This window comes from Dipodomys merriami, unplaced genomic scaffold (genome assembly GCF_024711535.1).
Source record: "Dipodomys merriami isolate MVZ:Mamm:240054 unplaced genomic scaffold, mDipMer1.0.p SCAF_44, whole genome shotgun sequence".
Taxonomy (NCBI): Eukaryota; Metazoa; Chordata; class Mammalia; order Rodentia; family Heteromyidae; genus Dipodomys; species Dipodomys merriami.
Window position 1 is genome coordinate 3,558,938 of NW_027206002.1, and position 18,065 is coordinate 3,577,002.

General features: G+C 48.8%; 1 protein-coding gene across 1 annotated transcript in view; it reads left to right on the forward strand.

Moving 5' to 3' along the window:
- Positions 1-17,287, forward strand: part of LOC138808029 (zinc finger protein 208-like) — a 53,441-nt gene extending 36,154 nt beyond the window's left edge. The window contains 4 exon segments of the mRNA XM_069993993.1: positions 3,703-3,917; positions 7,176-7,302; positions 7,630-7,725; positions 9,165-17,287. Coding sequence (XP_069850094.1) covers positions 3,703-3,917; positions 7,176-7,302; positions 7,630-7,725; positions 9,165-10,576 — 1,850 coding nt within the window. The 3' untranslated portion in view covers positions 10,577-17,287.
- Positions 17,288-18,065: the final 778 nt, after the last annotated feature.

Sequence of the window (18,065 nt, forward strand, 5' to 3'; positions counted from 1 at the left end):
TCCCCTCAGAAAGAGATTGCCTTTCTTATATTAAATGGCAAAGTGAAAGGTTATTTGGAGAACAACTGCTTTTGCAATTTAATTTAGGATGTTATTAGAAGGTATCTGAGGCTCCCAAGCTGTGCCTGCCTCCTGAGCTTTCAAGGTTACAGTGGGAGCTGCAGGAATGCTGAGGAGGTCAGGCCATCCTCCCAGGAAGTAAAGCGAGCCACGCCACTCACCCTACCCACCCCTTTACCCCACCCAACAGTGTTGCCCCTCCTCACACTCTTGACAGCTATAGGCAAAAACCTGGGCTCTGAGTCTGTTTTAATCATCCACAAAAAGAGAGAGAGCCTGTAGCCTCCAACATTCTCATCCACTTCAGCATGTCTAAAATATGAATTATAACATTAGCAAACTTAAAAGTTGTCTTACAAGTCAGAACTGTTGAGCTTTTCAGAAGTTAACATCTGGATTTGTCACGTTTATAAGGAACACAAGCTCAAGGGCTGATATAGCCACTTTATAAAACAAAATGCTTTTTTTCTTCTTCTCCAGGGAAGTTAAAAAAAATTAGAAATGGTGCTGTTGGTTATAGAGCATAAGCAGAGCCAAAATTCTCTTTAGCTCTTGTGTTCTGGGAGTGAAGAGTCAGTTTCAGACCTGTAAGGGGCAGAAATCTGGGACAGCCTCTAATGACCTGTTCCCTCCACTCTTCTAAATTCTCCCAACTACTCCAAGCGGGAAGATTCTATAACACTTCCTTCCCCCAAATATAGTAGTCGTAGAGAAGTTAGGTCTGAGTTTAAAATCCCACTACAAAATTATTTAACGTTATCTGTCATAGGCCCATTTGGGGGCTTGGCTGAACAGTTCCTATTGTCTAATTGATTTCTACTCTGCTGGGCTGGATGTCAATGGTGGCTGGCAGTTGGTAATGGCTACTGATTCTGGGCTCCGTTGAGTTACTCCATGGGGCTGGGGCTTCTCACAGGAGGGCAGCTGGTATCTGAGAGTACATGCTGAAAGCTGGCATCCCCGAAGATCTCTGTATATGGTGAATCTTGTAAAGCAGCTTTGGAACTCTGATGAATTTGACTGGTCAAACATGAGACAGATTTGGCCCAGATACAAGAGATGCCTGAATTGGTAGGGCATGGTTCATTGGGTGGGAGGCATCCTTGGGGACTGGTTTCCCCATAAACAGAATTTGGGGGTAATGAGGCAGTGTGAGGCATAGAAATGGCTTGAAGAGGAGCACAATCTCACTGCTTGGTTCTTGTTCAGGAGCAGAGCTGTCCAGGCCAGTCAGAGCAATTGTGGAAGGGAAGGTCAATCTGTGTATTAGTAAATAATTAGTACATTAATTTGATCCAATGGTTCTTTTTTGGGGGGAGGAGAATGTTGAAGAATAAAACATCCTAATGCCCCATCACTTTGTTGAAGCAACACCAAGTATAAGATGAAATGGGCTCAGAGATTGCACCCATCATCTTTGTCTATAGATTTTCTTTGCCTGAGTAGTCTTTGTTTCAGACAAGCTTGTTCCAAATTTAGAAGAAGAGAAATGTGTCCATTTTCATAGCTTCCTTAAGTGGTCATTTTTAAAGCAACCTGATAAAGCAAAAAATGCTTTAACATTTTTTGATGTACTTGACAAGTGGAGGATTTAGAACATGTCATCTTCAAGAACACCAAAGTGATGTTCTGATTATTTCCAGTTTTGGCTACCTATCAGCCATAGCTCCAGAAAGGGCCCTTGGCTTGTCTTACCTATGACACAGAGTGCCCAGAGCTGGAATGCATATGTTCCATCCTGGTCTGTACCCCTAATCTGACTTTGATCCAGGTTTAAGTGTTAACCACTGAAACCTCAGTGTAGAAGGATCCCTTGCTTCCTGGCTATTACAAAGTATGCTGCCCTCAAAATCAATAGTGCCAAGATGTAAACAGAGACCAGGGTTAGAGGACAAGGAGTCGGTCACCTTGCTAAAATATGCAATTAGTGCTAGATGGACAGAATGTAACTTAAAAAAAAACCCAACAAACTCCCCTGAGCAATATATAAATTAATTTGAATGAGATACAGCAGGTGCAGTGTATTTAAAAAAACAAGGAGGAAAATGTACTCACCAAGGTTAGGAGACTGTCTGGATTCAAGAGTGTTCTTTGGATGGTCATTGTGCAAAGGAAGAAATATGACACATGAAGAATGAGCATTAGAGCTGGGGATATGGGTCAGTGGTTGAGCCCAAGGCTGTAGGTTCATTCACATTGATCTACAGTAGGCAGCAAATTCAGGTTTTGCTCCTTGGAACTTTATGGACTTTCCCCCCAGATATGTTTAATCTGTAATTGGTTGAATGCACAGATGCAAGAATTTGTGGCGACACATGGCAGACTACAGGAAGATCAAAACCTTTGCAAGTGTGAAGCATTTACAATATAGGAACATATACTTAGAACCATCTAAGTGAGAATGCTGCAAATAAATTCAAGAAAATGTCTTGAGGGAATAAGTTAAACATCAGTTACGTGAGTATTGAGTTAATAATTCTCAAGAAGTAGCTATGGGCCAGTACAGTGCCATCCAGCGCACCTGTAATCCCAGCAACTAGGAGGTGGAGGCACGCTAGCCTGGGCTACATAAGTCAGTACTGGGCCACTTTGGGCTACCAAAGCAGATCCTGTGAGAAACCCCCTCTGCTCCCAAAATATGCCTCTGATCCCACCTGTTTGTCCACAGGTTAGTACAAATACAATCATGTGGAGGCTGCACAAAGACTGGCCGGTTTTGTTTAGTCAGATCGCTTTGCCCGCTGACAAAAACCAGTGTGCATCTTCTGGGTGCTGTCCCTCATCTCGGCCCGCGTTCCCGCACCCGCCCTGCTTCGCACCGCAGCCGCACGTGGCCAGGGCTTTTCAGCGCCTAGGCACTTCCCGGAAGTGGGTTGGCCGCGGTGCCCTCTGGGAAGTGTAGTCGGGAGGCCCGCTGCACCCCGGGAGTTGTAGTTCTCCAGGCCTTTGACCGGGTTAGCGGGTTGGGGGCGTGGGGGGGGGAGGGAGCTGGTGGCCGCTTTGCGGGGGGCTCTTGGCACCGGTGATCCCCACTTTTGCGGGGCGGCTGAAAGTGGGGCGACTGCGTCCTCTGGACCGCGGTGGGAGCCGGCGTGTATCTGTGTGAGTGGGGCGACGTGTGCGGCCTCGGCCGGGTGGCGCCACAGGCCCGGCGCGGCGCGGGTTCTTGCGGGCGGTGCGGGGGGGACCCGAGGCCGCCGTGCGCCCCTCGGGCCGCGCGGGCACCGGGCCGCCGCGGGGAGGGAGCCATCCCCGGGAGGCGCGGGGTGTCGGGGTGCCCAGGGACCGGGGGCCAGGCCGTCTTTTGTGATTCTTAGCACACAGAACTCAGGAAAGCAACAATAGCTGCTCCCAGCCGAGCGCGGCCTTGCGCCGGACCCGCGGGGCGAATTAACCCGATTCATGCGTTTCCTGCGCGGGTGAGTGCTCGGCCCCGAGCTGTTCCTGTGTGGGGACAGGAGCGGGGGCCAGGTCATCTGCTGGAATCGGAATGGAGGCTTGTGTGGGCAGCTGCCTGTCTCCCCTACTAAACCTTTCTTGTTCTTCTTTGTGTCTCTGGGCAGATCGGAACTCTGCAGTCATTGGGATCCCCTCGTCCCCAGTGTGCAAAATTGTAGTAGCCATACAGTCCTCTGTCTGCAGGTGCGGGGGTCACGGAGGACACCACACGGTTGTGTTCATACCAGGGGGGCGGCAGATCCTGCTGCAGAGTGCCCACACTCCTGGCTGCACCTGTAGACCTGGCTTCTGTAGGCCAGGCTCGTCTCTCCTCCAGCTTGCACGAGGAGGGAGAGGAAGGCCATTTGAGAGTTGGTGCAGAGAGATGGTACCAGTGGGGCCAGCAGGGCAACCGAATGGCAATCTAGTGCATCCTGAAGGGCTGCATACCCTGGGCGAGAGAGGAAGGCCAGATGCAGATCCAGACAGCGCGGTTGGGAGCGTTTAATGGGGAGACAGTAGCACTTCCTGTGGGGTCATTCGAGGTTCTGACTTGAGGCAGAGAGAGAAGGGTGAGGCAGGTGAGCAGGCTGAGGATGCACTAGTTGTGTGGCACAGTGCCACTCCTGGGAAGTTCAAATTCACTGTGACAGTGTGGAGTTGAAAGCTATCCAAGGATCCTTAGTATACCTGTAGATGAGCCCTAGTTTATGGAGAGGAAGCTAATAGGCCTTTATATTAGAGCATCGCTGTATGGAAAATAGAATACAGGGAGGTGGAGGTTGGTAAACTGGCTTGGTTGACTTTCTTCTCGCTTGCTTTGCATTATTTAGGGGGCTGCTTTCTTGGGATTCAACGGCCATTGTGGGTGGTTGTAACCTCCTCCTTCTAAGTCACCCCTCGATTTGAGAGTTCCTCACACCCCCTTTTTCCTCCCTAGACTCTTCCTTGCCAGCACTCAGTGCTGCTCAGCTCTGACAGGGACACTAAGAAGTAAAGAATGGCTGCGGCTTTGCTTCCAGCTCGGGTGACAGTAAGTGAATCTTGCTTTTGTATGAATTGCCTTTTGGGTTCAAGGAGTGAATGTGTTTCCCTTGGTTGACCAGACATTTTTCTACACACACACACGCACGCACACACACACACACACACACACACACACACACACACACACACACACACACACACACACACACACACTATGGCGAATCTAGAGCCTGACACTTCTCTCTTTCCTCATGGAAACCCCATCCTTTCCTCAACACCAGCTCCCTTCCTGGTTGCCTCTTTTCTGTGGATTTTCTGTTCTGCCATACCCCAAGGCTTCTGTTGTTCTCCACTGCCTGCTTTTCTGAAATGTGGCAGTAGCCCACGAGTTGCAGATGTGAACTTGAACTTGACCAGGTAAGCTTTAATTCACACTAGGGATTTGACCATGGCCAGTGATGGTATGTATGTCTTTGCATCTCTGCAGGGGGGAGGGTAAATTATATCTATAGCTCTTAATAGCTCTAAACATTATTAGTGGTCCAACCACAAATGTAGCTGCTGCATGCCAGGTTCTGCGCATTACAGTATGTATATAAATTAATCTTTTCATCAGTTAACTCATTAAGTTCTCACCTGAAGACTGAATTTGCATTTTACAGAGCCACACAAGCTAGACTGATTCCAAATAAGACTATCCACACTGTAGTGTTAGACTCTGAGAAAGAACAAATAAATGAACAGCTGGGTACTGGTGGCTCATGCCTGTAATATTCTTGCTACTCAAGAGGCTGAGATTCGAAACCAGCCTGGGCAGATATGTCCAGAAGAGTCTCATCTCCAGTTAACTACAAAAAGCTGGAAATAGAAGCACTGGCTCAAATAGTAGAGTGCTAGCCTTGGGTGAAAACAGCCAAGGGAGAGTTCAAGCCTTAGTACCAGCATGCATGTGCGCACGCATGCGCACGCATGCGCACGCACTCACACACACACACACACACACACACACACAGTGTGTTGGAAACAGTTTATGGTACAATTAAGATATTGACAAAAATTATGTTAGTGTAGCCACCTTGGCTGATGCATTACTTTACCAACAGCCTCTCCTCACTAGCTGGGCTTTGACTCTCTTAATTACAATGAAGTGAATGGTTTAGAAAGCCAAGATGCAGACACAGCAAAATGCAGGGCAAAGTGGAGCCCAGCAGTGACCTGGGCTCCGGCCTAAAGGTGAAAGGGAAACACTTCACTCTCTAGACTCTCCCAAGCTGGGCAGGCTTCCTTCATTTCCACTGAAGGAAGGGTGTGGCATTTGGTTTGTGGGTTGAAGCCAGTTTATGTGGCTAATTCAGTACCTACCCCTGTGGTTGTCTTGGGGCCCCAGGATCCCACCACAGGACTTGTCAACTGACACCTGAGACAAATCTCTCTCTGCTGTGTCAGAAAAATTAAATAGCAAACAGGCCTAACTTGGGGGGGAAATGAGGTATTTGCAGATTTTATAAAGATCTGTTTCCATGGAAAGTATAGTTTCTCAGCTGGAAAAAAAGACATAGAACTTTGTACTGATTGTGTATGTTATAGTCTTAGGTACATTTTTTTTTTTGTCTGTAGTAGTTTGATACCTCGTTTTGGTATTAACACTTTATTGACTGTTTTAGCACTTTATTTTTAGAGGCTAGTTAGTGTACACTCATCCGGCTTTTCCTAGTGGTGACACACCTTCTCCCAGCTGGCACGGTCAGTAGCAGCCGTGACTGCACCGCCAGCACTTACAGTGGGAGCCCACACACTGGACTTACAAATGTGCGGGACAGATTGCCACCCTGGCCCTCTTATTGAGTATATCAGAATAGCGAATGGCAATCCTCAGGATCTCAGCTTCCTGAGTAGTTGGGATTACAGACGGGGGCCACTGGTGACTGGCTTTGTCCTTGGGGGGTTTTTATGAGGTCAAGGAGATGCCATCAACACTTGACATGCATACATTCATTACAAACACTAATGAATACTATCATTTTACCATTTTGTGACTGAGTTTGTTTTTTTTTTTTGGTCGGTCGTGGGCTTGAACTCTGGGCCTGGGCACTGGTCCCTTAGCTCTTCAGCTCAAGGCAAGTGTTCTACCACTTGAGCCACAGCCCCACTTCCCGGTTTTCTAGCAGTTTATTGGAGATAAGAGTCTCACGGTCTTTCTTGCCTGGGCTGGCTTTGAACCACGATCCTCCGATCTCAGCCTCCTGAGTAGCTAGGATTACAGGCATGAGCCACCGGCGCCTGGCAATGAGTTGTTTTTTTTTTTTAATGTTTCTTTTGCTGTTGGAATTTTCCTTAACCTGCCCTCATTTCCCTAAATGTATTTGGATTTTTTATTTTATTCTATTCCTTCATTTAATTTGGCTTTTGAGTGTAAGGATGACTTGCCTAGATACTTTGAAATTCCCTGGGCTGGAATTTTCACTCGCTGTCAGTGGGGACTTTTTTTTTTTTTTCTTTTCCTCACAGCATGTGACATTTCTTTGATCCCAATGGCTAGTCCCTAAACAGTTAACTGGTATTTACGTAGAGAACTGACTTGAAAATTTTGGACTCCTGAGATTTGGGGGTGGGGGATGGGGACGGGGTTGTGCTTGAATCCTGGCGTTGAAGGCGGCAGCGCAGGTGAGTGGCACTGGTTTTCATCCTAGGAGTTGGTGACGTTCAGGGACGTGGCCGTGCTCTTCAGCCGGGACGAGTGGTCGCAGCTGGACGCCGCCCAGAGACACTTGTATCGAGAGGTGATGCTGGAGACCCACAGCCACCTGCTCTCACTGGGTGAGCATCGGAGCTCCCTTCTTGGGGTGCTGGGAGTGACGCTTCCATGTCGCTCCATGTGCCCCGTGCCTTTCTGCCCTCCCTTCTCAGTCTGCTCCTTGGCTAGCTTGAGATGCTCAGATCAGGATATGTAGATGTCCTTGGGAAGCACAGCAGCCTCCGGGCTCACTGAATCCTTTCTGAAGTAAAGCCTGCTTCCTGTTCTATGCCAGCCAAGGAGGGCACTGCCAGGCTGGCCCTGGTGGCTGAGCGCAGGATCTGGATGTGAGTTCTGTCCGCTCCCTCCTTTTGCCTCCCTTCAGATTCTATTTCCTTCCCCTTGGGCAGGGATTTCAGCGTCAACGCCTAAGGTGATTTGCCAGTTGCAACAGGGAGAAGATCCCAGCATGGCGGAAAGCGAAGACTCCAGGGACGCTTGTGGAGGTGAGTGAGAGATGGGAATCGAGCATCTGGGATCCTGTGCACAGATGGGCAGGTCGCAAAGCAGCAGTTATGAGACTGAGCCCCATGGAGAGGCTTAGGGTCCCTTGTGTTTGATTTCAACTGCAGGGTTTATTTCAGTACTATGGTCACCTGATTGCAGTGGTGTAATCCACTTGCAATTGTGGATCACATGAGGAGAGCCACGTTTTAACTCCCCACACACGCACACCTTAGGAGCTGCTCAAGCTAACGTTCCCATGGAATCAGCTGAGCTGTGGGTTGGCACGCAGTTCAGAACTCCAAGACAACTTTGTCCTGTGTAGCTCACAGATTTCCTGACTTCAGAGAGTGCTGTTCTGGTTGTAGCACGTTAGAAGATTTGACCATGCATTTCTCCTCCATTCACATAGTAAGGAGAAAGATGTGGCAGGGCAATAGGAGAAAATTGTTACTCCTCCAGTCCTGACAGGCCCATGGCTGACTTACTCCCCCTCTTTCCTTCCCTCACTTTTTCCCTCCCTCCCTTCTTCCTTCCTTCCCCTCCTCCCTCCTCCTTCCTTCCTTCCTTTCTTCCTTCCCTTTTTTGGTACTGAGGTTTGAACTCAGAGTGTCATGCTTGCTAGGCGGATGTTCTAACTCGATCTACACCCCTACCTCTTTTTTTCTTTATTTTTTGGGTAGGGTCTTTATTATTTTTTTTCCCAAGCCAGACCTCAAGCCATAATTCTCTTATGTCCTCCCAAGTAGTTGGGTGGAATTACAGGTGCACACCATGGTGCCCAGCTCATTGATTGAGAATGGTCTCATTTTGCTCGGGATGGCTTCAAGTACGAGCTTCTCGATCTTTGCCTTGAGTAGCCAGGATCACAGACAGGCCTGAGCCCACTCTGCCTGGGCCTTTTTCTTCTTTAAAAATCAGCCTTTTGGACTTAGGTGAAATACAGATGACACAGAAATACAGTTGCTCTAGGACTAGGATACGTTTTAAACCCCAACATGTCTTTTAACTGTTTCCTCTTTAACAGACATAGGATATGTGATTACTATCACACAGGGAATCACAGCTTGTAAGAAAAACAACTCAAACATTTGAAAGTGGTGTGGTGTGAACGGGAAGAAGGCTTATGTGCCCCGTGCTCGCTGGAGCCCCTGGGGTTTGGCTGGAGCTGGCCACCTGCCCTTGCTAAGCCTGCTCCGGGGTCCCCATCTCTCAGGCCGCAGGCCCTTGTACTTCCAGAGTCACATTATCGAGGATGTCTTCCCTCCCTGCTCCTAAGCAGGGACCTCACGGCACATCTGGCCGTCCACGGGCCCCATCCATGTCTGCTCTGGAGGGCATCGGGCCTCCTCTGGGCTGCTGCCGGCCCCCCGCCCCACTGAGGCAGGCGTACCTCTGCCCGGCAGAGCGGGGAAGCCCTCACCCTTCCCATTCATTTCAGATTTCAAGGTGGAGCCTGGGAAAGAAGCCACAGGACCGGAGGGAAGGTCTGGAGGGCTGCTAAAGAAAGAACCCCTGCAGCCCGGGGGCCCCGCGCTGCCCCTGGGAAGGACCATGCATGCAGCGGTGAGCGTGGCAGGGCGGGAGCGAGCGAAGCGCGCAGCCCCACGCCAGCAGGGCCTGCGTGGAGTTGGCAGCCCGGGCGCCGGGGCGAGGCCCTCCTCGCTGGGCGGCGCGGCGCCGGCGTCCCCGCCCAGCGTGCCCACCGAGCGGATCCCCAGCCTGTACCCGGCTCTCGGAGGACGGGCCCTCCCCCAGGCTCTCGAGCTGACGGGATGCTTCCAGATTTCCCCCCGGGGCCGGCCTCACGCGTGCCGGGAGTGCGGGCAGAGCTTCAGCCAGAGCGCGCACCTCCTGGAGCACCAGGGGCGGCTGCACGGCGGCGGCGGCGGCGGCGCGGGGAAGGCGCACGGGTGCGGCGAGTGCGGGAAGGCCTTCAGCCACCGCTCGTCGCTGCTGGCCCACCAGCGGGTGCACACCGGCGAGAAGCCCTACAAGTGCGGCGAGTGCGGCAAGGCCTTCGGCAGCAGCTCCACGCTCATCAAGCACCTGCGGGTGCACACGGGCGAGAAGCCCTACCGCTGCCGCGAGTGCGGGAAGGCCTTCAGCCAGTGCTCCACGCTCACGGTGCACCGGCGCATCCACACCGGCGAGAAGCTGTACAAGTGCGGCGAGTGCGGCAAGGCCTTCAACTGCCGGGCCAAGCTGCAGCGCCACCTGCGCACGCACACCGGCGAGAAGCCCTACCGCTGCGCCGAGTGCGGCAAGGGCTACAGCCAGCTGCCCTCGCTGGCCGAGCACCAGCGGCTGCACACGGGCGAGCGGCTGTGCCCGTGCCCGCAGTGCGGCCGCACCTTCACGCGCACCGCCGCGCTGGCCGAGCACCAGCGCCTGCACGCCGGCCAGAAGCCGCACCAGTGCCCCGAGTGCGGGAAGACCTTCAACCAGCACTCGTCCTTCAACGAGCACCGCAAGCTGCACACGGGCGAGAAGCTGTACACGTGCGGCGAGTGCGGGAAGGCCTTCGGCTGCAAGTCCAACCTGTACCGGCACCAGCGCATCCACACCGGCGAGAAGCCCTACCAGTGCCGGCAGTGCGGCAAGGCCTTCAGCCAGTACTCGTTCCTCACCGAGCACGAGCGCATCCACACCGGCGAGAAGCTCTACAAGTGCCTGGAGTGCGGCAAGGCCTACAGCTACCGCTCCAACCTGTGCCGGCACAAGAAGGTGCACACCAAGGAGAGGCTGTACAAGTGGAAGGAGTACGGGACCCCCTTCCTGTACGGCGCCGCCCTGACGCCCTATCACAGGTTCGCTTCCCCCGACGACCCCACGGTGCTCCCCGGGCCGTGAGCACTGCGCCCTCCTGGGGCTCCAGACACCCCCCCTCCCTCCCCCAGGAACCCTTGTGGTGGGGGTCCCAGGCTGCTGCCCTAACCGTGGCCTGTTTGATACCCCCCCATTGAACGACGGGATTCCTCAAAATCCGGCCGCCTTTTGAAACTCATAGGAAAAGTGGAGGAAGGCCTTGCTTCTTCGAAAAGCCCACGTTGCAGTGGATCATGGGTTCTCTTTCCAAGAGGCAGCTTCTGGAGGTGGATTGATCATGGGTTCTCTTTCCAAGAGGCAGCTTCTGGAGGTGGATAACACGACTGCCCACGCGGCCTCTTTTACTACATGCCAAGGACGGAAGCAGTTCTTTCAGCCTGACCTACAGGGCGAAACCCGAGCCCTTCATGGTTTGCTCCATAAGCAGCGTAGATGTGTCAGCGCATCTGTACGCACAGCCGTGTAGGGAAGGCGTGGACACCGATCTGTCCATCAAAAGTGCAGTGCACACCACGAGTAAGCAACTAATGTTTCTTACATGGCCACACATTTGGCCCATCCAGAGTCCCGTGTGCAGGGCTTTTGAGCTGACTGGTGGCTCAGCAGATTTGCTTCGTGCCAACAGTGCAACACATGGCAATGGTTATGACCTCATAGTAGCGGTGACGTCATTGTATGCACATAGGCAAGTGCACAGAGTGGTGGAATACTTCTTTTTTCCCCCAAAGTCATTGATGAAAGAAAAAAATTAGTCTTACGAATTTAGAATTTTGTTTTGTACAATGTAAACCGTCAAAGGGAGACTCTTGGTTTTGCTTTCCTCTGTTATTTCTTAAGCAGTGTGGTAGTCTTAGCATAGTGCACCGTAGGGGGCGGGCAGGGTGACATGCAGCTGTAGGCCTCAGGGCCTGTTACGGAAGGTCAGCATCTGATACCGTCTCCCATGACCCATCGGAGAGATTCCGTTCACTATGGCTTTTGCTTGGTTGTGTTGTGGCCTGGTTCAACGCCATCGCAGTAACCTAATCCGTTTTGGTTTTGTCTTTTCAGCTTTCCCTTTACTTGAGTCTTCATTACTGACTTAAAACCAGATTTATTTGTCCTATAGCTCTCTGGTTGTAGCTGCGTTTATGACAGTCCTTAAATCCTCAGAGCCAGTGTGAAGGCCCAGAGGGTGCTGCTAGGGGTGTTTCTCATGCAACATTGCCCCTCTAGTGTGAATCTTGGAAGAATTCTGGGTAATGTTATAGATGAATATTTTATGATTAAACATTCTGTTCATCCCTTTGATACAGCCCCTCACCCCAGGCCTATTTCCTGACCATCGTAGTTGGAACTGTTTTAAAATGGTTCTACTGCAATTAATTACACCGTCTGTCTGAGAATGGTTTTAGAATGAAGCCGTCTCAGCATTCGTCAGGATGGGTTTCTTCATTGACTTGGTTTAGCTAAACAGAAGGAGTCCCTTTATCTATTTAAATACATATTTACAAGGGAAATGAGGCTTTTCAACTGACCTCAAAACCCCCATGTGGTCCCAATAACAGTGGGCATGTGTAGTAGAAAAATCTAGATAGCATTCCTGCTAAGAGGAAGCTGAGTTCTTGGAGATGTGGGTTTCTCCGATGTGGAACTAGTGGGCCTAAATTAGCTTTTCCTGAATGAAAACACAAGATAGCATTTGAGGATTATTGGAATCACATCAGAAGAACGAAGAGACCCACTCTTTTGAAAGCATTCCCAACAGCCAAATTTAGAGAAATTTGAACATCACAAAGATTTATCACTAGGATTGTTTTTAATACAGTAAGAAGAAGAAAACCATAATGATAAAAACAGACAGACAAAACAAGCTCATCTTTCAGATGTATACAGAAAAATTTAAGAAAACTGCCATTTTACAATCCTTAATGTAATTAAGTCTAGAAAAACTCAAGGGATGGTAAAAAAAAAAAAAAAAACCAAAAAAACCACTAGTTGAAAAAAAAAATGTAAGGAACTCTGTGTAGATGATGGCGGACATTTACAGATACCAGTTGGCATAGTGATACCAGTTGGCCTGTAATCCCAGCACTTAGGAGAAGTGGAGGCAGGAGGATTGCAAGTTTAACCCCAGTCTTTGCTACACAGCAAAATCCTTACTCAAAAATAAATAATGAAACAACCCACAGACACCAAGTAGATTTGGTTTTATAACTGGCTGAGTGTTACTGCTTATGTGGAGGGCTGACATGTGACTTTTAATGAGTGACATGTAGAATAAATCCCACCATAATTATTTATGATACACTGCCAAAATGTCTAATGAAAAGAATCTATTAAAGATCTTTTATCTGAACTTCCTAATCACAAGGAATCGAGTAATAAGTTGAATTATAGGGCCATACACAAATCCGGAGTCTGGAACATTGTGAAAAGACGACTGATCTGGCCATATAATCCTCTATTGGGTTTGGATCCAGAAAAACAATAGAAACTCTAGGAGGCCTCTGGGCTATTTAGGGGCTATGAAGATGGAACGGGGATCAGATGATGTAGTGGTTCGATGTCTGGAACAGGCGACGGTATTGGGTTAGTAGCATTGTTTTTAGGAGATGCATGCAGAAGATTTTAGGTTTAAAAAGTCGTGATGTTGGCAGGGTATTTTCAAGTGAGTATGTAAGAAAATTAACTTGTGGGGCCTTTGTGGTAGATGTAGAGATATTCATGTTAAAAGCTTGTCTGGATGTTTAAGAATTAATAAAAATTGAGGCAAAGTGACTTAGGAAGGACCATCAGATTTCACCCCGCATTGTCTCGGATCTCTGCTTCAGGAGCTCTGCACCGCTACTGGTTAGAGCTGTTGTGTGGGGTAGCTGGGGACCCCACAACAGGTGACAACAGGCCGTTTGGGGGAGGGAAGTGGTTTAAAGCAAGAGCATCCGGAGCTCCTGGGCATTCATATGGCCAGAATGGTGGAGGCTGACGGTGTCTCCACCTCTGAGAGAGGGGAACCCTCGTCTCTGCCAAGAGGAACTGTGGGCCACCCAGGGCCAGGACACCCCCATTGCTTTTCCTTCTTTCCCTCTCTCCCTGCTACGTGGGCCTGGAGGTGCTATGTCCACCAGGTATGAGGCAGACAGAACCTGAACCCTTGGATTTCTAGCCCGAGCTCAGGAACACAGAGGACTCAGGAGCTGGAAGGTGCTGGGCTGGTGGCAGAGACGAAGAGACTCCAGTCATCTGTCAGAGCCGCCTGTGTGATCAGGACTCGGCCTTGATCCGCATGTGTGCAGATCACCCCTCAGCTCACTGGCTGCGTGAGAAAAACGGCATCAATCTTAGAAGCAAAATCCACAGGAGGATTGGAACTGGTGACCAAGCTAACCTGGTCAATTGCCTGCTTAGGAAAAAAAAAAAATCAAAACATTTTCCAGAATTAGTCATAGTCTTAAAATCTGCAAAATGCCCAGGATGCAAGGCAGAATTACACATAATAGATAAAGCAGGAAAATGCCCACCATTGGTTAGGAACGAGATAAAGACACTTCAAGGTGATATATGTTGGAATTATGAAACAAAGACTGGTGGGAATATTTTAGATTGACACTTGGTTGTACATATTTAGGGAGTGTAGTGTGATGTTTCAACTTACTTCAAACCCCAGTATTGTAAAAAAGAAAAGGAAAACAAGAGATCTTAGCCTAGTAAAGTGGATCCACCAAAACCTCACGAATAACATTTTCCTGATGATCAACCATGTGATTAAAGTTAGGAACAAGATACTACGTCCTATTCACTATCATACTGCCAGTCTGCACGAGGCAGGAAGCAAGAGGCCTTTAGATCAGAAAGGAAGAAGGTAGAGTGGTCTTGCGTCGATTTTCCATTCAGAAATCCCAAAGAAATCTACAAAACGCAAAATGAATGAGTTTAGTCAGACAACAAGATAACAAGGTTAACGTGTCCATCTTTCACTAGCATCAAGCAATCAAAATGAGCTCAAGCAAGATACTCCATTTGTAACTTTTGAAAAAGGACAAGAAAGCAAATGACAGAAGTCTAAAACATCGAACCAATGCCAGTCTGAGAAGGACTAAGTTAATGGACACACAGACTATGTAGAGGTCTCTGTAGTTAATAGACTTGGCAATTCTGATGTGTTGAGACAGATGTAATATCATTCTTGTAACGAATTTAATAATATGCTTAATAGACAAGCCAGCTCTAAAAACTTGTATGGAAAGTAAAGAAAAAAAAAATTTAAAAGCAGAGGAACAGTTCTGAAAAGTAAGAGCTGACACTGAAGAATGGAGAGCCAGAGAGACCAGGAACTGACTGAGGGACTTTCAAAACTTGGCCCTGAGGGTTTAGGAGTGTGATAGAGAGTCATACCAGCCCTTGAGTCGGGGCTGGGCATAGGGACTCACTCTGAATGAGTAGAATGCAGGTAGATGGGAAGATATGCCATGGAGAGATTTGGTTAAAGACTGGCTTCTGTTTGGGGGATGTGTCCTTTGGAAGCTGGCTGTCATGAGGACAGTTCTAGCTGGTAGAGAATTTCGTGGGTCAGGAAGTGTAGGACTGACTGGCAGTCAGCTAGGAACTGAGGCCTCTAGCAATATGGGAGGGAGAGTGAGCTCCTAGATAGAGATCCTCCCGTACTAACTGGGCATGTCTGGAGACTGGACCTTCGGGAGATGACTAGGTCAGGAGGGCTCTGACCTCACGAATGGATTCAGCCATTATTGATGGATTACAGGTGTTGGGGACTTCTAAGACATGGGCCCTGCTTGGGAGCAATAGATCATTGGTGCCTTTGAAAGGTCTATGTCTCTCTCTCTCTTTGCCTTGCCATAGGCTTAGAAGCCACTGGGCCACATGACCATGGACTGCAACCTCTTAAGACCTTGAGCCAAAATGAACCTTTCCTCCTTTTAAGCTCCTTTTTGCAGGTGTTTTGTCACAGTGATGGGAGGCTGACTGCCGCATCAGACCTGCAAGCCAGACTACAGCTCTCGCCACCAGCCTGCCTGCAACCTCGCGAGACACACTGCAGAAACACTCATCTAAACCACTCGCTATGGCCTTCTAAGTCTCAGACACTGCCCACGAACCTGCGAAGTTTTGTGGAGACACTTTGTGATACAGCAGTGGCTGACTAGTACAGAACTAGTATCTGAGGGTGGGCTGCTGCCATAATGAAAACCCAAAACGGGGTGGCTTTGGACTGGGGCACCCTGAAATTTTAAGTTGTATTTTTTTAGCTCCAAATATGCGTTGTCTCTTTAAGACTTCTTTGACCCATGTTCTATTTAGAACTGTGTTGCTCAGCCACCCCCTTCTCCCAATTTTTTTTGTTACTGATTTCTACTTTAGTTCAGTTTGGTCTGATGGCGTACTTCATATGACTTCTATTCTTTTAGATTTGTTGGAGAGATGTTTTATGGTTCAGAATTTGGTTTATATGTTGGTGAATGCTTCAAGTAAGCTTGAGAAAATTGTGCATTTCATTTTTCTTCTACTTGTCCTTCTCTTGTTCCTCTTCCGTTTCTTCTTCCATATCCTGCTCTTTCTCCTTTAAAAATAGCTCTCTTCTGAGGATGGTGGTTTGAAGTCAGCCTAGGCAGAAAAGTCTGTGAAACTATTATCTCCAATTAGCCATCCCCAAACCAGAAGTGGAGCTGTGGCTCAAAGTGGTAGAGTGCTAGCCTTGAGCACAAAAGCTCAGGGACAATGCCCAACTCCTGAGTTCAAGCCCCTTGACCACACCCCCCCCCCAAAAAAAAAATTCTCTTGAACTTATCTTTCCTATTTGACTGAAACTTTTGTATCCTTTGGCCATCACCTCCCAATACCCCCATCCCCTGCTCTCCTATCCTCTAGTACCCAAAACTTCCACTGTCATGGCGGCGAGTTCTGTTTGCAGGTTACACATGAGTGCTATTGTGCGGCACTTTGTCTCTTTGTGCCTAGCTTATTTCACGTTGGGTTCATCTATGTTGTTGCAAATGACAGGATTTCTTTCCTTTTTTTCAGGACGCCTCACATTCCATTTTGTATTCACACTCCATTTTCTGTGTCCATCACTGATAGACACAACATTGATGCCATATCCTGTGCGCTTGTGAACAGTGCTGTGGTAAACCCAGGGGGGTGTAGTATCTCTTCAGCATACTGAACTGCTCCTCCAGATACACACCCCATGTTGGGATGGCTGGATCCCTCCTGCTGCTACTGATTTATGTCTTTTCTAAGTATCAGGGAAGGTTCAGCTGATGGATGATGCTTTTGAGTCCAATGGTGTTCTTGTTGAATTTCTGCCCGCTTGGTCCATCAGTCAATGACAGAGAAGTGCCGAAGCGCTGATGGGTCCATTTCTCCTGCAATCGGCTCCCTGCTCTGTGGCGCTTGGTCTCCATAGTAGGGATTGCTTTGATGTCATTGAGAATTTACTTCTTTATCACTGTGTAATTCCTCTGTGCCCCTGCTTAACCATTGGTCGTAAAGTCTGATTCAAAATTAACACAAGGATGAAATGAATAGAAGGCATCCAGCTCTCTTTGGTTTGTTTTTGCTGTGTTTCTGTAATATAAGGTCTTGCACATGCTGGCCACTCATTGTCCCCGCCACTGATTGACACCCCAGCCCACCAGCTTTCTTCTATCTAGTGTTAACATTGTACAACTTCCTCTATTCATTTTTTTTATTAAAGTGGGTTTCGTGCACAAGTAATAATGTAGTTTTTTTAAACTATGATGACAGTGTCTGTATCTTAATTGCTATATTTAGATGATTCCCATAACTGAATGATTAGCTGGGGCTCTTGGCTGGGTCATGGAATATCACCTTCGTGGGGGGTTGGGAAAGGGGTCCCTTGCCCCCCACCACAGGGTCCTGATTTGAGCAGCTGTGACTACACTACTCTGTGTTCCCCCACATGAGGCTGGCCTTGGGACGTCACTGGCCTTTCCCTTGTGCTCATAGGTCGAGGTAATAAACGACACATTGGTGATTTGCAAAAACACAGACATTGTAACTTTAATAAGTTATCCAAGTAAGGAGTGGAGTGTTGCTCTACAGAACAAATACGTATTGTCGGCTATTGCCAGGAAGATAAAACTCTGTGATTTAAGTTCAGCACCTTGGTGTTTCCGTGTGGCGGCTACCTGTCGAATGGGAGTAAATAGAACCATAATGTCTCATCTGACCGAGACATTGCTACCAAGCACCATTTATATATTCGAAATAGACAAAAATACACATGATAAGGCATATACATGAAATTCCATGGGTTTTCCCAAGAGGAGTAATCCAGAGAGCTAGATTCCCCCCAAATCTAGTGTGAGTCTCCCTAAGAGTGAGCAGACTCGGCTACCTCAGGAGGTTTTCCGGGTGACATGGGACAGCCTGTATGCCATTGTGGTATTGGGAACTCTCCAGAAGACACCCACCTGTCTCTGGGGGATGCCGAAACTGGCTCTGAAAGCTCAGGAAGGTTCTGGGCCAGGGCTTCCCTGGGAAGCCTGCTGTT